Raw genomic sequence first — 20,516 nt, forward strand, 5'->3', positions numbered from 1 at the left:
CACAAACCTGCTTAAAGGTTTTTAAAAAACTGAATGAAAGAACACTTTTAAGTGAGTGTATCGACAATGATCACTTTATTTCGACAGGACAACGCCGGAAATGATAACGTAACGCTAGGACTGATGGGTAAAGGAAGAAGCTCTTTAGTTAGTCAAACCACTATTTTATGATCAGCTGTAGCTTTAAAAGTGACTCTTATTGGATGACGCTTCACGCTTTTCGAGTCTAAAATTTCTGCTTTCCTATAGATGACTTAAATGATTATATAAAGTGTTTTAGCGAGTTTATTTTAAGGGGGAAGTGAAACGCCACTGTACGAAACTACATCACCCATGATGCAGCTCGGTATGACCGACGTACTGTCGTGAATTTAAACTGCTAATACATCGGTCACCGATTCTCAACAGTCGTGAAAACACCTGGACAAACTTGGATGTTTCTATCGGTTAATGTTTTGTTAGTTTTTGTAAGACTGTTATGCAGTTTCAGCACCGGGCAGAGTGGAGTTTGTGGGGCGGAATATTTGGTATGACTATGAAAATGCCGCTTTATGTCAGTTAGCGCCGCAATGCTAGTTAAGCTAACTTTTTGCTAACTCGTTTGATTATTTTCATTCTGTAGCTTTTCAGATTTCCTCTTCAAATATGAATTAAACACACCCGGTTCGTTGCGGAGATGCTGTATTTGCTATATTAGCTATTTAAAGAAAAACAATACAGTCTTATAACGGTTCCGCCCAAGCAGAAAAGATTCAGCTGAGGAAACCATGACACTCGCTCCGAAGGAACTGTCCAACCTGCTGAGCATCATCTCGGAAGAGGCTTGCACCAACTCCTTCGAAAGCCTCTCCACTCACTTTCATCATTACTTCGGGAAAGCGGAGCACTTCAGGGTGGGCTCGGTGTTGGTCATGCTTTTGCAGCAACCGGACCTACTGCCCAGTTCCCCGCAGCGGCTCATCGCCCTCTACCTGCTGTGGGAGATGTACCGCACCGAGCCACTGGCCGCTAACCCTTTCGCCGCTGTTTTCGCGCACCTGCTGAACCCCGCACCTGCCGGAGAGGAGCAGGAGAAGGTGCTGTCCGGTAGGTCTCCGTGTGAAAACGCTTTTTCCTGACTTTGGTTATGTCACCGAGAAAGAAATCAGCCAACTGTTTCTCATTTCACAAAAACTTGTTCAGTTCAATTAAACATTTGCGCTCAGTTCTTGTTGGAAAACACCCAGTAACACTGGCAGTCTTGGTGTGACTGTGTAACATGATGAATGAGGGCTATGAAGTCTCATCTGTTTGGTGTCCAGGCTTCCTGCCTCCCATTACCCAACCTGAGAAGTTCTTCCTGTCCCAACTGATGTTGGCACCTCCCAGGGATCTCTTCAAAAAGACACCCAGACAGGTGTCCTGCATGGATGTTGGCAACATGCCCCAGTCTGTAGACATCAGCGGGTTGCAGCTAGCGTTGGCAGGTCAGTACCCACTCACCCATAAATGATCTACTGATTGAAAGACTAGGTGTGACTGGTCAAAACTGTCACTTGTTTATACTGGTTTGTTTTAAAAGACAATTTTTTTTCTTCTTTAGTTTGCAGTGCACTTTGTTTCTCTTATGTTTTAATTCACTGTTTCTGTCTCTTTGTTGTTTAGAGCGTCAGTCAGAGTTGCCCACTCAGAGTAAGGCCAGTTTCCCAAGCATTCTCAACGATCCAGACCCAGACTCGTCCAACTCAGGATTCGACAGCTCTGTGGCCAACCAGATCATAGAGTCTCTGGTCACAGGCCCGCGCCCTCCCCTGGAAAGTAAGTGTTATTGGTGATTTGTTTGTTCGTTTTTCAAAAAAGGCTTTTGTTATGCAGAAAACAAAGAACGTTAAAAGGGATTTTAGGATTGACCACGGTTGTTGTTGGTGGAGGTGGAGGTGGGGGGAGGGGGGATCAATTTAGGAGGTCACCTCGGTAGGTCATCGTGTTCCATCTTTTTCAGAATGATTTGACATGACACAAAGACCCTGAGTCAGTGATTTCACTGTGTATGTGTGCGTGTGCGCAATTTGCAAAATGAAAAGAGTATGTCTTATCATCATGTTTCTCATCACTAAAAAAACGTTGGGCTGGTTATTCACTTCTAGCTTACAAGACAGGAGCTGTGTGAATAAGGAGATCACAGATGAAAAGCACGTAAACGTTTTGCTTTGCTGGCAGTTTTGTGGGTTTTCAGCTGTCAAGTGCACATCTGACTTATGTTCATCCATAAGTCAGATGAAGCAGCATGGTCACACAAGAACCTGAAAGTCTCACTAGTGTGTGCATCAGAGCTTCAGCTCTTTGTCGTGGTGTCCCAATATTACAATTCATCGCTCTCTGAACATGAGAACACCTTTTAAAGCTGGCACACATGTAGCCATGGTTACTAGAGTAGACCGCCACCCATGAATAAAGCTAAGTCTGAAACAGACCAGGATTATCACAAGTGTTTCAATATCGTTGTTTAATCCTCAGGTCACTTCCGCCCTGAGTTCATCCGGCCGCCGCCTCCTCTCCACGTGTGTGAGGACGAGCTGGCGTGGCTGAACCCTACCGAGCCAGATCACAGCATCCAGTGGGATCGCTCCATGTGTGTGAAGAACAGCACCGGCGTGGAGATCAAACGCATCATGTCCAAGGCCTTCAAGAGCCCGCTGTCTGCACAGCAGCAATCACAGGTGGGTCAGCCACAGAATGCTTCTCTTAAAGTCAGGCACTGAAATTCTATTTAAACTGAAACTATGGTGCTGCCACCAGCTGCCTTTGGAGTGCAACTAGATAAACCCAGAGAGGAATTTCAGGGTTAACGTTGCTACTTCACAAAAAGGAGAAAAGCACAAGACAAATATATTAAGACAAGACATTGAAAAATGGTTTGAAAAGAGTCAGAATGTGAAATCAACAGGAATAAAATGGAATGAGATGGATTAATCAGAGGATAAGCCTGATAGTTTACAGCTGATTGATAGTGGGAGTTTATTTCTGTTTCTCCAGACACTGGAGGACAGTATGCATCTTTATACAAGATGATAATTTTTTATATTTAGCCACATCAAAAATTGACATCTTTTGTCCGACCATCACTCCCAGACCCAGAGAGATTCATTATACAGTCTGTTGTTACTGAGGATTAGCTCTGTGACATACTAGCAATCTGTCCAGAGCATGCCTCGCTTCTGACCCCAGAACAGCTGGGATAGGCTCCAGCACCCCGTTGACCCTGAATTATGAAGAGAGGGTTTACAAGAGAAAGCATAAAATCTTTGTTTCCAGATGTGGAGCCAGTAACGGTTTGAGCTTTTAACATTATGACATTATCAGAGGTAAAATATTTATCATTTTTCCTCCAGTGTATTTGAAATGCAGCGTGTAAATCTTTGCTTGTCAGTAACTCCCTGCATGCTCTGTCACTGCAGCTGCTGGCTGAGCTGGAGAAGGACCCGAAGCTGGTTTACCACATCGGTCTGTCTCCGGTGAAGCTGCCTGACCTGGTTGAGAACAACCCGCTGGTGGCCATCGAGATGCTGCTAAAGCTGATGCAGAGCAGCCAGATCACAGAATATTTCTCAGTGCTGGTCAACATGGACATGTCGCTGCACTCCATGGAGGTCGTCAACAGGTGGGGTCACGGAGCCATGGAGCTGCTTACAGAAAAAGGCAAAATGTGTGATTTGAAACAAAACAAAACAACCAAAGCCAGGACGATGATCAGAACACTGATGCTCTTAGTCAGTGTTCTGAGTTTTAAAAAGTCAAAGTAAAAATAAAGTTTTGTTTTTTAAATCCTGTCTTCAAACATTTTCAAGGTTTTGTGGGGTTTGTGTCACTGGTTACTTTTTAATCTGCACTTTGTGTGACTAGAGTAAAGCGGCCTCTCGCCAGTAAGCCCAGTTCTAATCCCTAAACTCGCCTCACGCTATGACTCATTCAGAAGCTGACTGACTAAACTGGGTCTGTTTTAAAAGCTGTTAAATGTTTCATTGTCAAAAGTGGAAATGTCACTCTTGTTTTTTTGGGGGCGGGGGTTGTCCTCAGGTTGACCACAGCTGTGGATTTGCCTCCTGAGTTTATCCACCTCTACATCTCTAACTGCATCTCCACCTGTGAGCAAATCAAAGACAAATACATGCAGGTAGAGTACAACACTCGATATAGTGATGCTTCTTAATATTTAATCATAATCCTTGAAAAAAAACTCCATAAAAGGACAAAGAACTCCTCAAGTTTTGGAGCAGAAAGTTGATATGTTTTGTTGTGAGTGTGGAGTGTTAATCAGCTAACACTAGCAAGCTTGGTTAGCGGGGTGTATCCACAAACTGTACATGTGCAGCACATACACCCCTACTAATAAGTGCTAAATAATAGACTAATGAAAAGGTAGAATGACTGTAGTACACAGACTATAGCTCAGACTTGTTGACAGGGCTGTACTGCACAGCTCACCCCACACTGGGTGAGAATCTTCTGAACTGGTTCAGTGTGTTTTCCAGTAAATTGGAGACTATGCTTTGTGTGGTGTTATTAGGTATTAATCACACTTTCTTTCTTCCAGAATCGCCTGGTCCGTCTGGTCTGTGTCTTCCTGCAGTCGCTCATCCGGAACAAGATTATCAATGTTCAGGACCTCTTCATCGAGGTTCAGGCTTTCTGCATTGAGTTCAGCCGCATCCGCGAGGCCGCCGGCCTCTTCCGCCTCCTCAAGACTCTGGACACCGGAGAAAACCCCACCGAGGCCAAACCTGCCAAATAAGACTTGTCATAGATGCTACACGGGCCGGACTGAAGCAGCGGCTAAACGAGGACTGTTTGCTCTAATGCACACTCGTAGTGTCCCTGTACATCACAGGAGGAGAAAACTGTGCAGCTCAGAGGAAAAACTGTAAATATGTTATGAAGTCCTTCAAATTTGGCATCCAGTTCTGCCTAAAGGACAGCAGCATTTCCTTTCCTTTCCACTGCTCTCCCCTTGAAAATGAAACCTGAGTTTCTTTCATTAAAGAGATTGTCTATTTGACTCCGTGTAGTTGTATTTTTGGATTGTTGTTACATTTCTCTTGTCACTCACATCCCCCTGTGCCGCCTGCCTGCCATGGTGAGTACTTGAATGGCTTGTATCAGCATCCTCACACAACTGTGACACTCAAATCCTTTTTATACAGGCAGACACAGTATTTCCTGTAGACAGTTTAAAGACGCTAAATACATCCTACATTTTCAGAAAGAATATATCTGTTAAATATTAAGTTACAGTTAAGAGTAAACATGGTGTCAGTTTAGATCAGTAACTGCCAAAGAAGGCTAAAAACCACTTTTACTGACGTATCTGCACAGCAGCCACGATAAGAGCTGGCTGATCCCACTGCTGCAGTTCTCCTTTAGCGTTTACCACACACTGGTCTACCGGTTATGTTCATTTTTGGGAATTGCTGTACTGCCAATTATTAATTTCACACCACAGGTGCTGAAAGCCTCAATGAAGGTAAGAGTTAAAGTGGGTCATGTAATGAAGAATGGGCGGCCAGGTGAGCAGCAAGTCTTAATACTGGCATCTAGTGTGTCAGCGTAATGGCAGTTGGACTCATCTGAGCTTGTGACATTTTCCACTGAGATCAGGGAAAAACAAAACATTTTCTGAGTGCGACCCAGGTGTGCATCCCACAGTGATGTCACAATGTCCATCACTATATAATGTTAGTGATTACCCCACTTAAATGTCAGGATGTCAAATGAATAATAACAAAAGTAATTAAAAAAAAAATTGGTTTATTTCTTGAAAAACATCACATATAAACATTTTGATTTGGCTGGGTCTGTAATCAGATGGCTCTGTGTTACACTGATCACTTGTGGTTTCACAGAAATTTAAAAAAATGAATTGTTGCAGCTCTACATAGGAAATAAAACTCTTTGTGATATAATGTGGATTGTATGTATGCTCCGGTTAAGTCTTTACTGGAAAAAACTATTTTTTTCTAATGTTCACAGTTAAAAGATGATTGAGGAAAAGTGGAAAATGAATACAGCAACAAAGATGGACATTTAACCTCCAATCAGCTGCCTTCAAAGCCTTTCTGTTCTTTTTTTTTTTTTTTTTTTTTTTTTTAAAAGCCTATTTTTGTGCTTGTTTCCTGGTTGTACCTGTTGATTTGTCGTCTTCTGTGAATTGTGAATCAGCTACTGTAACAGACACTGAAGCTAAAAGTCTGCAGTTGAAACACTATGAACTTTTTCCCCTTAGTTTATTTGCTGGAGGTAGAAATCTGTGTAGCTGACTTAAACACTTTGAAAATCAAGACTGGTACAGATCCTTTTTCTAATATTCATATTTTCATGTAAAAACACATTTAAAGTAACACCTGTGATTTGTGTGATTTTAAATCAACTCTTTAGGTGAGGTTTAACTTGACCCTTGGGATTATTTCAGCTTCTTGGTTTTGAATAAAACAAAGTTTTCTATTGTACATTTAAAAGAAACACGAGTAAAAGACATCAATCACCAGCAGATGTTACGAAATGTGTCCCACAGCTGTATCGCCATCATAAATCCAATATTTCTGGTCATTAAATGGTTACAGTCTAAAGCCACAACTTGTGAGTGGAGCCTCTGCATTAGCAACTTATTTCCTTTGGGTGCTAGCTTTAGAGGTCTCCTCTTCACAGACGGGACGTGATTGTGGTTTTAGGCCCTCAGGCCACGAGCCATGAGGCAGGCGAACACCGTCATCACCATCTTAGGCTTGACCTCCACCAGGTCCTCGGGGAGTGCATACACCCGGGCGCCGATCTTCCTGGCCATGGAGATAGCGTACCTAAAGACACAGTAATTGTTGGATTAAATCTCCTGCTGCTGGCGATGCAGAGACATTTCTGAACTGTTAAGTGATAAGAAGCTGTAAGAAGAGCTGTACGTACTTTGCGTTGTTGAGTTTCTCCTCCTCAGTCAGGTCTTCGGTCTTCAGCAGGTCGTACCGGATGGATCCAGGCTGGATGGCATCGATCAGGTCAAGAACCGGCATGCTGGTGCTGATGGAGCCGTCCTAACCAACAACAGCAGAGTTACTGTAAATCTCTCATTGTTTAGTGTTACAGATGTGAAACTACACTGCTATGAGCCTGGTTGCCATCCAGAGTGTAACCAAAACCTCCCTGTTGGGTTTTTGTTCTTGTTTCACGCAGTGGCTTGTTTCAGACAGAGGATCAAACTGTTAAGCAGTTGCACCAAGGCCCAGTGCAACATAAACTCGGGTTAGTCTGAACCACAAAGCAACTCTAGCGAAGTTCAACAATAAAGATCTGGAGCTGGAAATAAGTAGAATAGGTTCCCTTTAAAGCTGTGATAAATCTGTGCACAGGAGTATTAACTGGAGGATAAGGAGGATTTCCATGTGGGTACTGTCGAGGTGTGTTACCTTAAAGCTGGAGATTGTGGATTTTCCGGCCCTTGTCAGGTTGTCGTTGACCCAGGACACGATGGTGTCATCGATCACCTTTTGCCCATCGCCCAGGTCCTCCAAAATATTCAGGGTGTACCTGAGTGCACACACAGGTAGCTTAGAGATTCCTGAATGGGGCATTTCTAAGCAGACTAAGTTAAATAGTTCCTGGTGCTATACACCCTTCAATGCATTACCACGCTTTCTTTAACAGCCAAAACACGTTCAAATATCTGCTGATTTCATATCGGGTTAGACCAACAGCCCTATATGTTCGCATCACAAATCAGAGCAACCAAAATAAGAAGATGAGACCAAAGAGATGTGAGAAGTGAGTGAAGTGAGGTTTTACCTCCTCATGAGCTGCCAGAGCAGAGCGAGGGTGAGGGTTCGATTCCCTGCGTTCAGATCCTGACCCGCAATGCCGACCAGAGAGAACTTGGCCTCCTTCTTTCCCAGCTCCACAGCGTAGTTACAGTTCTCCAGCTGGAACACACAAACAAAGGTTCGGGTTCAGCACGGATCAGTGGATGCTTGAAATCCCTAAAATATCTGAATATCTGATCTCTGAGTCCTGTGTCCTGTTGTTTACAGCTTCTCACACATGTAATGTTCTTTTCCAGATCAGATGAATCCTTTCAGATATGTGTAATGTGTCATTACAACATGCATAGTATGTGTCGTAATGACAAACGTCTTGCTGGGTCGTGAGGTTGCAAAAAAAGAAAAAAAATTTTGAATGAAAACATCTTTCACAAACAATCATTGGCTGCTGTGAATGAATACAGAAGTATTTCAAGAATTCATAGTGGGATCAGGAGAGCGAACATCATTGCAAATTTTGTATATAATATGAATGGAAATTTGATCTTTCTAGAAAAGGCAACGTGGATTTGGTCAAATTCGATGAAAATGTTTTGGGGGGGATTTTCATATCCATCATAAATTGATGTCTTTCCCCTGGAACAGTGAGATGGGAGGCATTTGAAGAAGTGAGACCGAAAGAGCCGGCCATCATGAGCCATCATGTCTGACTTGAACTGTGTTGAGCTGTTGTACCTTCTTCATGTTGCTGCTCAGTTTGGGGTAGGGAGGTTTGTTGACTCTGTCCCAGTCCACTGGTACTTTGATCTTCTCGTACAGCTGGAAGATCACCAAGGCGTCGTCGATGTCTCTGCAGCACAAACAAACACATCACGTCACTTTGGTGTTGTAATCTTGAGAGACCGTCCAGCTGTCTACGTGTTCACATTCTCAACATGCTGCATGTCAAAGAAGGACAGAGGAAGAGCGGTGAGATGTCTTACGCGTAGAGATGGTTTACACGAGGGTTGACTCCCAGTGAGTTCATCCAGTTCCTGAAGGTGCGCTCCTCTCTGGTTTCACCTGGAAACAAACAACAAAAAATCTGCTATTAAAAATCCATGGCGGGAAAACGAGAACACTGAGGTCTAGAAAGTTGGGAATCTCTCACATATGAATTAAGCCCACCTTCGATGGAGCTCCAGTCGATGTCCTGGTTCTCTGGCTTCTTCAGAGCCGGGTATTTGTTGAACAGATTGGCGACAAAAGCCAAGTTGAGCTTAGGGTTGCCACGGACGACATCTGTAGGCATAACGAACTGTCTGCACCCGAGCCTTTCGGCCTGGTCCAGCATGAGCTCCGCTCGCTTCAGGTCGTCTTTCTCCTGCAGAGCAAGCAGCAAGGCCGACATAAGAACGTGAGAACCAAAACCAGCTGAAAATCAGAGTTTCCTGAAGAATCAGGTCCGTCACAACAGAAGTCTGCACATATTTATTTAAACTGTTCTTTTTTTTTTTTTTTTTTAATTTGGCACCAAAACTAATTCATAAAGTTTGTATTTTACGTATTTGGAATGTTGCCTTTTGCTTTAAGGAATTAGATTTTTTATTTTCTGATATTTTATGGAACAAAGAATGAAAAAATAGCATAATAATAAAAAACAATAGCAACACTGACTGATGTGTGTGAACTAGTCCTATAAATGGTCACTATGGCTATCAGATGCATGCTCGGGTGTCTTACCCTGAGTCCTGACATGTCAACGGCAATGGGGGGAATTCCCTCTTCGTCTCCTTTGGGTGCCACCTGGTTCAGCAGGTTGTAGTACGCCTTCGAATCCTGGAACAAATAGTTTGGAAAGGTTACCTTCTAACAGCCAGACAACTTCACACTGTAGAGAAGAAAAGGTCTTTAACGTGAGTCTGTCTGCAGTACAGTATCGATGAAAGATTGATGTTGGCTGATTTGACTTTCTTTTATGAATAAAAGTGATCACAACTCGGCTACAGCAGTTCTTTTCTCCATTTGGTCTGTGGGACTCTGAGAACACAGAGTTAGCTTTACTTTTGCCGATGTTGTTCTCTTGCTTTCAGTATTCGGGTTTAAACCCAGCTTGCGTTTCTAGGCCTGAGACTGCTTATGCATTATACAGAAGGCCCAGATGTGTGTCTGTGTGTGATCACCTTGATGTCGTTGCTGAAGTTGTTGATCTTGCCACAGCCCGCCTCCTCCAGGTGATAGTTGGCCCAACGCAACAGCAGCTCCTCGGGGGAAAGTTTCATCAGATCCTCAAGACTCTCTCCATCCCGCAGCAGAGCGATCAGAGCTGCACGCATGTGTTCAGATATTAAAAACATCCTCATGTGCATGGAGTGAGTATAGATTAGCTGGTTAGCAACTGAAAAGCAGCTGGTGGCTTTGGTTTTATTTTTTGTCTTAAATACTTGAATCTAATTCTCAGCAAGTAAATAATATCACTTCCAAAGTATTTTTTTAACATCTGTGGTCTTTTTTTAGTCTGTTTTTAGCTTTCATTGTATTCTAAATGAGAAACACACACACCTTCATTCCTGCTGAGCTCGATGTCAGCGAACAGCCCGATCTTGATGACCTGCCACAGCAGACCCAGGACCAGGTGCTGCCTGCCCTCCTTCAGGTCCTCAGCTCCAATGTTCACCACATGGCAGCCAATAGCTGATGCCGAGTTCAGGGCCAGGTTCAGGTTCTCCTGTTAGATCAAGCAGTAAGATATCCCATGCACAGAGACTCTGTTAGACTGCTGACAGTGGCAGGTGAAGAAGACGAGAAGCATTGCCAGAATCAAGGAGAGTCTCACCTGGATGGTGAAGGGTGTGAGCTTTTTCTTGTTGATTGTTCTCTCATCGATGGTGTCGGCTACAGACAGGTTGATCATTTTACTAACAAGAGAGGAAAAACATCCAGATTGATAACAGAACTATTTTCTTCCCCAATTCTAAAGTAGAACTACTTTCATTTCTGCCTTTTAATGTCCCTGAAGCTAAAATATCTCAGCAAGGAAGTACAGAGGTTCACGAATCTGCAAAACTACATGGATTGTACATAATATCAGAGACTCTGGAGAAATATCTGTGAGCAGGGAGATGGTGGACAATCAATACTGAATCATTCACTCAGGCAGCACTCCTTTAAAAACAGGCTGGTTTTGTCATGGGCATGCATGGCCACTTCCAAAAGTGCATGCCCAGTTCAAAGTCCTCAAAGGTATATACAGGGTTTAGAACATATGCTTCCATCCAGATAACGTCTTTCAGGAAGCTCCTGATCAGACACGGCTAAGCTGCACCGCATCTATTACAACAGGTTGTGTAAGAATCCAGGTGCTGATGCAACACATCATGAAACAAAAAGCAAATACAAAAAAAAGTGATAAGTTTACGGACTGTTGCTAAAAGCAGAGATGCGACACAGTGGTAAACATAGCCCTGTCATAACTTTCTTTTTAGACCTGTTGCTTCCAAAAATGAAGTAGTAAAATGTCCCAGTTTAAACATTTGTTTCCTGTGGTGTCTTGTGAATAAAATATACATTTAAGAGATCTAAAAATTATTACAAGGTATCACAGTTGTCTTCTTTTTTGGAACTGGGTTTGTCATTTAAATTTGCTCAAATTTTCAGTTTATAACCAACCAGTAAAGTTAATATAGCTATTTAAAACCAAAGTAATATCCAACCCAAGCACGTCTGTAAAACATATGCAACATACTTTAATCAGATGTGTTTCTCATAAAAACTAGAAGATACAAATATTTAGAAAGTCTTTTCTAGCACTTTTCCAGCACTTTATTAAAGTTTCAAAATTGCTTATCATTGTCAGTCTATCAGGCTGCAGGGCTTCAGTATACAGATATCAAACCTGCCTGCTTTAAAGGTGCAGTATGTGTAACTGCTGATGCCATGTTTCTTTACTAAATCTTTCCATTTTCCAGAAGAAAGCTATTACAAAGCTCTAAGCAGAAAAACAGGGTGAAATCCTGTATTTAAAACCGTGAGTTAAGTTTTCAGGAAGTCAGCTGTTGTTCCTGTGAAAGATAACGTACCAGAGAACGATCCCATCTCCCATGGCGGTGAACAGGTCGTTGGTGTTAGGATCCATGGGCAGAACGTGTTTGCAGTCTGGATCCTTCTCCAGAGCTTTATTGATCCAGTTCACAAAGGCTACCTTCTCCTCCTCTGCAGAACAAAAAAAGCAAATTAAAGTGAGCAGCTGGATGATCATCTGCATCAACCACGTGCAAAATATTAACAAAACGGATTGTTTTTTTAAATTACTTTATATACATATGAGTGTCAGACTCTGGTGTCTGATTCATTTAGTTGATTCTCTGAGGCAAGTTCAACAATGCACACATATAACAACAGATGTGCTTTTTTTACTGACTATTGGTGGCCCCATTTATCCTGATCATTCATCATTATCATTCATACAGTTTAGGTTAGCATCTCATATTAAATAATAGGTTTGTTTTATTGTTTACATAAACACTTTTAAGCTTGGTTGGCATCAAATTAAGCGAACTACTGATATGAAAACTCTCCAGTAATGTCTAATGTATTTGGGTTTGGGTGTGTTTCCATATCTTTGTGGGGACCAAAAATTAGAATGTTACTATGCTTACGGGGACCAACAGACCTTATGGAGAGAAAATGCCTGTCCCCACAAGGTTGAAGGCATTTTTGAGATTCGAAATGTGGTTTTGGTGTCAGGGTTACAATTAGGTTATGGTTAGGTTTAGGCAAACAGTTAGGGTTAGGCATTCATTTTTGATGGTTAGGGTAAGCAGCTAGGGAGAAAGTGTTATATCAATTTGATGTCCCTACTATGATATGAAAACACGACTGTGTGTGCTGACCTGAGTAAGAGTGCTGAGTGCCAGTCTGCTCTGAGGTTCCTGCCACATTACAGATGCCCTCCTTCTTGGTGATTGCTTTCTTGAAGGTCTTTGCAACCTCTGCACTCTTTAGTCCATGGACAATCTGGAGATGGGAACAAAAAAGAAAGGTCAGAAATAATAATTTATGCAGTATGCATGAAGTGAGTGATCAGTGATCACACACCATGTCTGCACTGTATATTCGTCTGATCATTCTACAGTAAACCCACTTCAGTAAACTTATCAAAGTTGAGCTCTTCGCTGCTCTTGCTCAGCTCCTGGATCATCTCTCTGACTCTGTAGCCGGGCAGTGAAAGGTTGGCGGCCTTGAGGACAGCATCAAGCTCATCCTTGCTGATAACGCCGTCATTGTCCACATCTGGAGGAGGATGGAGGGGAAAGCATAACTTTAAAGAGGGTCCATTAAACTTTCCCTATAAAGTCTCATAGAATGAAGACAGTAACTCATGTAAGTCGCTCTAAATAGCTCAGGCACAGGTCTGTATGATGTCAGGTGGATATCCTTAATATGGTCATCTCAGGCACACAGCGGGTGGGTGGGGCTTCTGTGCACCCAAATCATCTCCTCTTCAACTCCAACCAATCAGAAGAAAGATGTAGTGAACCTAAAATCATGCAACGCTACTCTACTCACTCTGCTAACGGTGCAGATTGCACACTTCTCTCTAACACAATGTCCGGCCTGAAATATTAATCATAGGTATTGTTTTATTACCTAACTTCATGTCCGGTGTGTAACTTCCTTCTCATCTCTGTGGCTGCACGGGCTGCTGAGATTACACATCAGCCTTATTTAAATATTCAAAATGATATTAGTTTAACCTGTTGCTGTGTCTTCTTAGGGATCTCTTCTTTACATGGCATTTGTATTTATTTGAATGGTAACTGTATGAAATTTGGAATGATCAGATCTTTATCATGAGAAGAAAGAAAAATACAATTAGAGGAAAGAACTATCAAAAGACAGCCAAATCTGACTTTTCCCACTCACCCAGGACATTTTAAACACACTAACAAAGTCGTACATCTTTTGAGCACACCTTCAGAGATCATCTGAACATCTGTCTTACCAATTTTAGTGAATGCTTCTCTAAGATCCTCCAGCTCCTCTGCAGTGATTGGTGGGGCGGCCATGTTGAAGCGTGAATCAATAGAGGAACCTGAAACTGGCACAAGAGAAAAAAACAAGACATCATTAAATTTAAAAGTCAAAGCCTGTCAGCACCGAGTAGCATGTAAGCGGGGACCATGTGGTAGAGAAAGAAAGAGGAAACTCAAAGATGGTATCCTGATTTTCTACTGTGAAGCAAACTGCTCAGTTCTCACTTCTGCCAGTGTAAAACTTCCTGCTTGTGCTTCACTTCCTGCCTGACAGACAAAAGCCTCTCTGTTCATTACTGCTGGGCGTGTAATAAGATCAGAGCACTCTGAGGTCCCGCAGGTAACCTTTAACCACCCACTGAACAGTCAAGTCGCAAGTACATACAAATTCTTTGCCAAAAGAGGAAACAGCACAGTGATGCTCTGGTTCACAAAAACCCTGTTTAGAAACCAGAATCTTTTCATTCACATTAAGCTGCGTCTGCATTTGTAGATGGCGGTTGTCTAGTTGACATTCAAGCCTCCAGTTTTGCTATTACCACCTCATCAAAAGTATCCTTTGCTCTCGTTGGCGGTCGCATCAGCTTCTCACCTTGAAACTGAACTTAAAAACTGCCTATTTCCGTTTCACCTCTCATCCCTGACATCCTACAGTCTCCAGTCAACACAACACTGCTGGTCTCTTCTTGTGTGGACATCCCTGAAGCACATTTCTAGAAACACAGTCCCTCTACCAGCCCGTGCAGTAAAGAAAAGGTCTACCCAAAGCTGCACAACAACAACAAGTCTCACTCTAAGAGGTGGCACTTTTTAATCGCTGAGAATCTTTTGAGGTACTGAGTGTAGTCACAGGTTTAGCACCAGCTACCATTGCTTCAGTAAATCAAGGAATCGCTTTGTGCATCTCTGTTAGTGTAGCTTGATGATTGTTTATGTTGTTTGGACATAAATCATATGGATTAGGGTCTTCTCATTTTAACGGTATTTTCTCTGCTGCTAGGCAGCAGTGGGCGGAGCGATCTGCCCTACTACTGGGTATCAAAAGAGGCTCTTATGCTATAAGATTGGTGATCTGACAGAGAATTCAGATGATTGCAGTTTAGAGTCAAATAGAATTAGCTCAGAGACCACAGCAACCAAAGCTGCAGCTGTCTGAGAATTTACATTTCTGGGTGTTATCATTACTGATTTGATTTATAGTCAAAGATGATGTCACCCTGTTTGAGGCTGTGATAAATAATGAACCATAATTTAAGTGATTAAATTAAGAAGAATTAAACTAATTAATTTTGTTTTTGAAAGCTGATGAAGAGATCCAGAGATGGCATGTTCAAACTCTGTTTAGCTTTCATTCAGGGACAAACATCCACCAGGAACTGGAGACAGAGTTTAGTAAACAGAAGCTCCCACTCCATGTTGTTCCAAAAAATGCTGCAGTAGAGCTAATGATTTTTTCTGTGTCAGCTGACTCGATCGGTTTTTAGATCCCAGAGAAAATGTGCTGAAGGCACATTTTGCTCCTTGGATGTAGAAGTGTTAGTTCTGAGGACTTGTTGGTGGGAGCCCATCAACCTCAGCCTTTCAGCCTCTGTCTGAAACAGCTTCTTGGACGCACCAACACATAGTCAGGTTTTATTCCTTTCGATGTTCTTTACTCACAAAAAAAGTTGAGAGCAGAGAGGAACTGAGCAACTGAAGATGTGATCGATGATCTCAGTTCAGTGGGAAGTTTGAGGTCATGTTGCAAATGAGGCCGAGCAGTGCCAAACTTAAAGCTTCAGACTGCAAGTGTGGAAACTTTGACTATTTGTAACATTTACTTCTGATGCTGTAATGTGACAGAAGGTCCTTTATTTCACCATTCTGACAGTTTCAGTTTAACATTCTTGATCTAGATTTATCTATTCATGTACCACTTACGCCACCGAGTAAACCTATTGTTTCCAGTGTCACTTGGGCAAAACAGAGACTAAATGAACAAAAATCATTGCAATATATTCTCCTTGCACTGTCATGCGTTGCATTTTTAAAGAATGCAATTTAACTGGAGCGCTGTCGATTTTTGCAGCCAAACAGTCACGTTGACAATGACCACATGTTCATGACCTGTTTCTTTTTTCTTTTAAGAAAGGAAAAAGCTGCAGATAAGGAAGAGTGAAGCAGTTCTGAGTAGCTGCCAATCACATGACACGCAGGACGTTATATTTCAGTCTGTGATGATTCACTCCGAGCATTTGTCGACTTCAGATCCTTTTTTGGCAGTCGAACGTGAAGAGGCACACAAAGTAACATTTAAGACAAAAGGAGGAAGGGGGCTACGACAGATTTATAGGGAAGGCGCTTTGATGATGACTTTATTAATAAAATTGGACGAAAAGCTACCTGATGTAAGGGATGATAAGAAAAGGCAAATTGCTGTAAAATGCGATTTACACTTAGCGATTTACTAGATGGTGTCGCAGTATAAAGAGAAGTGTCACAGCCACAGTTACATTGATGAAAGATAAGTAAGTGATTGCAGACAGCTGTAAGCTAATGACGAAATACTTTGTTTACAATTACTGTTGTAAAATGACCTGTTGTTCAAACCTATGTTAATGAGGGGCAGCCAATCAAAAGAAAGCTGCCTTAAAAAGAGCAAAATTAGCTGATTTCAGGTGATGTACCCAAAACCCAAGATAGGATAAATAAAGACGCAGCTAATATTAGCATGAGTCGAAATATGTAAATGTGTAAAAACACCCAAACTTCTTCTCCTTTTCTTTTCCCCCATGAATGCTAAAACTGCTCAAGCTAACCCCACTGAGCTACAAGTGACTAAAAAAAAAGAAAGAAAGACTTAATGATTGCACATTTTTGGATCAGATCCACAGAGATGACAGGTTACAGATGTATGAATCATTTGGATTGAACTGTGCAGGTACACAGTAAATGTTTCTCAGCTTCTAGTGGGCAATAGTCAAGTGTCCTTCATGGAGGGCCGGGCTGGGTTTTGTTTTATTGTTCGTAAAGAGTGACCATAAAGGGTGTTGGAGATTTCTGCAGCAAGACCCACAGATGCACAAAAACAAAAAAGATTCCTCGCCCGCAATGAACATGAAACAATAATTATGAGAACAATGCAACTGAAATATATAAAATCAAAGGTTAATTTATTCAAAGAATTCATCATTAAGGAAAATGTGCCTGGTATAAACTGAATTTGTACCAATCAAGTAAATATCATTTGGGCAAATTCCATTAAATGTAAAATTTCACATTTACTTATGTAACTAAATTATTTGGGAAATGTACATGTAGTTAAATTAATTAGCAATAAACACAGCCTGAAGTCAGCAATAGATAGATCTATAGATAGTTACATAGATGTTACAGCAGCATGATAAAGAATAAAAATTGTACAGTCTAAGATATACAACTATAAACAACACAGTTAGATAAATGTGCCACAAGCACCCAAAAAGGGCCTTATAAGGGCTTTATACTGTTAGATTATTTACACTATTTAATTTGGGCAGATTCTTTTTCTTTTTTTGAGCGTGGGTGAATGACGAACGCAAGACTCAACCACTGGCATTCATTAGCCGCTGCTAATAAGTCCACTCTGGCACTCTTATTTTGATTTTGGAGCCAAATTCACCATGTGCACACACGTATCTTTTAAGTATGAGAATTAGCTTTGAGCCACTAAAAATCAAGCGGCCTGTTAGACAGCAGCCAGCAGTCAGAAGCAGAAATGAAACTCAGCTCTGCGAAAGTACGGGTCTTAACTCTTTTAATGTGCTAAAATGGGTGATGGAAATTAAATGACTCAGTCTGGCCTTTATGGTGCAAAGTGTCGCTGAGCTCATAAACCCAGCACTGCTGCTCTTCTGTGATCTGCCTCAAACTATCTGTTTTTCTCTGTGGCAACAAGCTCCAGTTTCTTTTCACAGTTTTATTTTTAAACATTTTTTATATCAACCATTTCTGACTGATTTAGCATCTGCATGCATGAGTTCTCCTTTTTGTTGCTAATATTGTTTTCCGTTCTGAAAACTTTAACCCCCTTAAAAACAGGGTTTACAGTTCACACGGTTTAACTTTCTCATGTACACGGGTCATGAGTCCGTGTGTATTTCACCTTTTCCCAGCACTGCTTTGTATCTTGACTCTGACTAACACCTGGACTAAACAGCATTCATAATAAAACAAACAAAAAAAATCTAAAGTTAGTTACACATGAGTACTGTGTCTGAAATCTCTTATTCTAATTTTTAACATAGTTAAAATAGTGAAGTGTTGCTGAAGCTTTGATGATTTAGGATTAATAAATCTCACCCCAGCGAGTGGCGGGGCATGCACTAGCCAAGTCGTCAGCCTGTCGCAGAGCTGACACACAGAAGCAATCAGACAACCACGTTCACATTTACACCTACACCCCAACATGCACATCTCTGAAGTGCACCCAAAAAGAACCCACGCAGACACTAGGAGAATGTGCAAGCTCCACGCTGAGAGGCCCCAGCTGGGATTTGAACCAGAAGCTCTTTTGCTGTGAGGTGACCCTGCACCACTGCGCCACCTAATATTAAAACAAACTAACTTTAAAGACTTCCGCCTTCCACTTTGAAAATAATCAGAGAACATACCACCAAAGCTCTGCACGCTGCTACAGTGAGCTGGCGTCATTACCGAGAAAAGCGTGGGGGGAAACATGATGCAAACAGGTCATTTTAGTGTGTTCCATGTGTTAAAGCAAGAGCGGTACGTTTCCTCACCGCAGCGCCGCACATCCCATGTTTCATGCATGCTGTCATTTATTTAAAAAAAGCCTCACACCACAGGAAATGCTTTTACACCGATGTTTCTCCTCATTTCCATTCAGCCTCTTAATGGCCTGCAGCGCCACGATCTAAAACACGCAACACTAGCAAGTGTCAAGAATATCCTGCACTGAATGCACACGTGTTACTTCATCTGTGGGCAAGCATCCTGTTTCATCAGAATATTGCATGATTGGCAAGTAAAATCAAATAGCAAAGTAGTGTAGCAAAAGTATTATTATTTGGTAAGCATGGGTAGAAGTACTTTAAAAAGCTGCACAAAGCACAAAGAAAGAGGGCTGTCTCTAAGCATCATGGCCCCAATCTCGCCTCACCCCTCCCTGAGAGCATTTACACATAATAAACCTCATTAGCGCACATCATCCAAGCAGGTCTGAGTTAACTGTATCCACAGCTTAGCATCTTCTCCAAACATAAAGTATTAATCGCTTGTCCTGAGATGATCTCTAAATTTCTGCCCACCCATTGCTTAAAGAGATTCTTTTTTTGCAGTTGAAGTTTGAAAACCGCAAACTTCCTTTTCAGCTCTCTGCACTGTTCCTCTCCCCCGTGCAGGCCTCACTCTGCTTCTAGCTGCTCTTTTGTTTTATTTATGTACAGCAGGTGTTAAATGATTAAAGGCAACATGCACGCTGTAAACAAGGTGGGTTTAGAGTTTGTGCTGTTGGTTTTTGAGGCAGGGCAGGCTTTAATGAACACAGCAGCAAAACTGAGCTGCAGTCAAGAAAGATCCAGCTTCAGTAATAAAATCAATGGCTGTGCAGCGATATATGTGATAATACATCATTACAAAGATGCCCTGCAGAGATGTTCTTCATCTTTCAGTCTTTCTTGCTCTTTCTATTCTGCAAAGGGCATTAAATAATAAAAAGAAAAATCTAAGTCTTACTCTCACCCTGCAGTTACGCCTTCAGGAAATACCTACGTGGATTAGAAGCCACCTGACCTCTACCTTCTTTACCTGAGAGACGTGGTGAGGAGGCTGATCTCTGGGCTCGGAGGGTAACACTTGTCGTCCGTCTTTATCTCTTTCGTCCTCAGTCGGTTCTTCTGGCTGCTGTGCTGCTCACTGCTTTTCAGACAGCGCACTGAGTTGGGACCGAAAGCAGGGCGACGACGCATCTATTCAAATCTAAGAGGAAGGAAGTGACATGCAACACTTGAAACTAGAAACAGGAATGAAAGGCGTTTTTTGTCTTTATATGGCAATGCACGGTGGCTACAAGTCAAGGTGACCCCCCCACCGCTAACAGTTTGAAGCTTCTTTTGCAGTTTTTGAACAGTTGCCGGAGCGGTCGCCGTGGGCATTTAGGTGTCGCAGGACTCCAGTGGTATCATTTAAAACATTGTGACATCAAAAAGAAGGCGTTAGTTAAAAGAAACAAATTCAATAGATGAATCAATACTGAAGAAATCTGGGCAAGTAGTTTTTTTCTGTCACCTTATATCATTTAGTATCTACTTATTTAATCTGCAGTTTCATTTTTATTTGGATATAATTGTGGTTGTTAGTGAGAGCGAAAGCAAGGAGGGAAGCTGAGAGGCAGGTAAAGACAACAGAGAGCTGGAGTTACAAAGAGCCACGCACTGAGGAACAGTTACGTAGCTACAGACACATAAACTACAGCTGTGAAAAAGAACATTTTCATGCCCACATGTAAAAAACTAAGTGTGCCATTACTGCTTCCATAGAAACCAAGAGAGTATTTATCAAGTGCAATTAATTAAACGACCATCAGAAAGTGTGAGCACCTCTAAAGAAGCAGAGGTTGTGGCAGTTTGCAGGTCTGGAGTAGTCAAGTGCAGGGGTGTGTCAGCACAGTGCATCAACCTTCCCAAAGTTATTTAGGAAGGTTGACTTGTTTGGAAGGTTTGCCAGGAGAGAGGAGAGAGTCTCA

The 20,516-nt window shown here is 42.0% G+C and overlaps 2 protein-coding genes across 5 annotated transcripts; one reads left to right on the forward strand and one right to left on the reverse strand.

Moving 5' to 3' along the window:
• The first annotated feature begins 139 nt into the window (after window positions 1–139).
• cnot11 (CCR4-NOT transcription complex, subunit 11) lies at window positions 140–5,035 on the forward strand. Of its 4 annotated transcripts, none has more exons than XM_005475281.4 (8): window positions 140–346; window positions 746–1,086; window positions 1,302–1,466; window positions 1,645–1,797; window positions 2,497–2,699; window positions 3,438–3,640; window positions 4,057–4,153; window positions 4,574–4,771. In XM_005475281.4, the coding sequence occupies exons 2-8, from the start codon at window positions 768–770 to the stop codon at window positions 4,769–4,771; spliced, it is 1,338 nt and encodes a 445-aa protein (XP_005475338.1). In that variant the 5' UTR covers window positions 140–346; window positions 746–767. The 4 variants fall into 4 exon arrangements, with proteins under 4 accessions (XP_005475338.1, XP_013129452.1, XP_005475337.1 ...); XM_013273998.2 differs by lacking the exon at window positions 140–346 and adding an exon at window positions 353–527 and having other exon boundaries at window positions 623–1,086; XM_005475280.3 differs by lacking the exon at window positions 140–346 and adding an exon at window positions 353–527.
• A 732-nt stretch (window positions 5,036–5,767) lies between these two features.
• Window positions 5,768–19,741, reverse strand: lcp1 (lymphocyte cytosolic protein 1 (L-plastin)). Its single transcript, XM_003449498.4, has 16 exons — window positions 19,580–19,741; window positions 13,762–13,857; window positions 12,901–13,049; window positions 12,650–12,773; window positions 11,837–11,969; window positions 10,594–10,675; window positions 10,320–10,485; window positions 9,941–10,083; window positions 9,501–9,596; window positions 8,946–9,141; window positions 8,762–8,840; window positions 8,514–8,628; window positions 7,807–7,940; window positions 7,431–7,551; window positions 6,934–7,058; window positions 5,768–6,830 (listed from the first exon to the last, which is right to left on the reverse strand). The coding sequence occupies exons 2-16, from the start codon at window positions 13,823–13,825 to the stop codon at window positions 6,701–6,703; spliced, it is 1,857 nt and encodes a 618-aa protein (XP_003449546.1). The 5' UTR covers window positions 13,826–13,857; window positions 19,580–19,741; the 3' UTR covers window positions 5,768–6,700.
• Between the last annotated feature and the right edge of the window lie 775 nt (window positions 19,742–20,516).

Source organism: Oreochromis niloticus, linkage group LG16 (genome assembly GCF_001858045.2).
Source record: "Oreochromis niloticus isolate F11D_XX linkage group LG16, O_niloticus_UMD_NMBU, whole genome shotgun sequence".
NCBI lineage: Eukaryota > Metazoa > Chordata > Actinopteri > Cichliformes > Cichlidae > Oreochromis > Oreochromis niloticus.

What these genes read in the sequence shown, in the direction of transcription:
- cnot11 (XM_005475281.4), top strand. Translation starts at nt 768, where the DNA reads ATGACACTCGCTCCGAAGGAACTGTCCAACCTGCTGAGCATCATCTCG. An exon ending in GCAGGAGAAGGTGCTGTCCG is followed by an intron (nt 1,087 to 1,301) that starts GTAGGTCTCCGT and finishes TTTGGTGTCCAG; the next exon opens with GCTTCCTGCCTCCCATTACC. An exon ending in CTGCACAGCAGCAATCACAG is followed by an intron (nt 2,700 to 3,437) that starts GTGGGTCAGCCA and finishes CTGTCACTGCAG; the next exon opens with CTGCTGGCTGAGCTGGAGAA.
- lcp1 (XM_003449498.4), bottom strand. Translation starts at nt 13,825, where the DNA reads ATGGCCGCCCCACCAATCACTGCAGAGGAGCTGGAGGATCTTAGAGAA. An exon ending in ACTTCAGCAACGACATCAAG is followed by an intron (nt 9,597 to 9,940) that starts GTGATCACACAC and finishes TATTTGTTCCAG; the next exon opens with GATTCGAAGGCGTACTACAA. An exon ending in CCACAATCTCCAGCTTTAAG is followed by an intron (nt 7,059 to 7,430) that starts GTAACACACCTC and finishes GTTGTTGGTTAG; the next exon opens with GACGGCTCCATCAGCACCAG.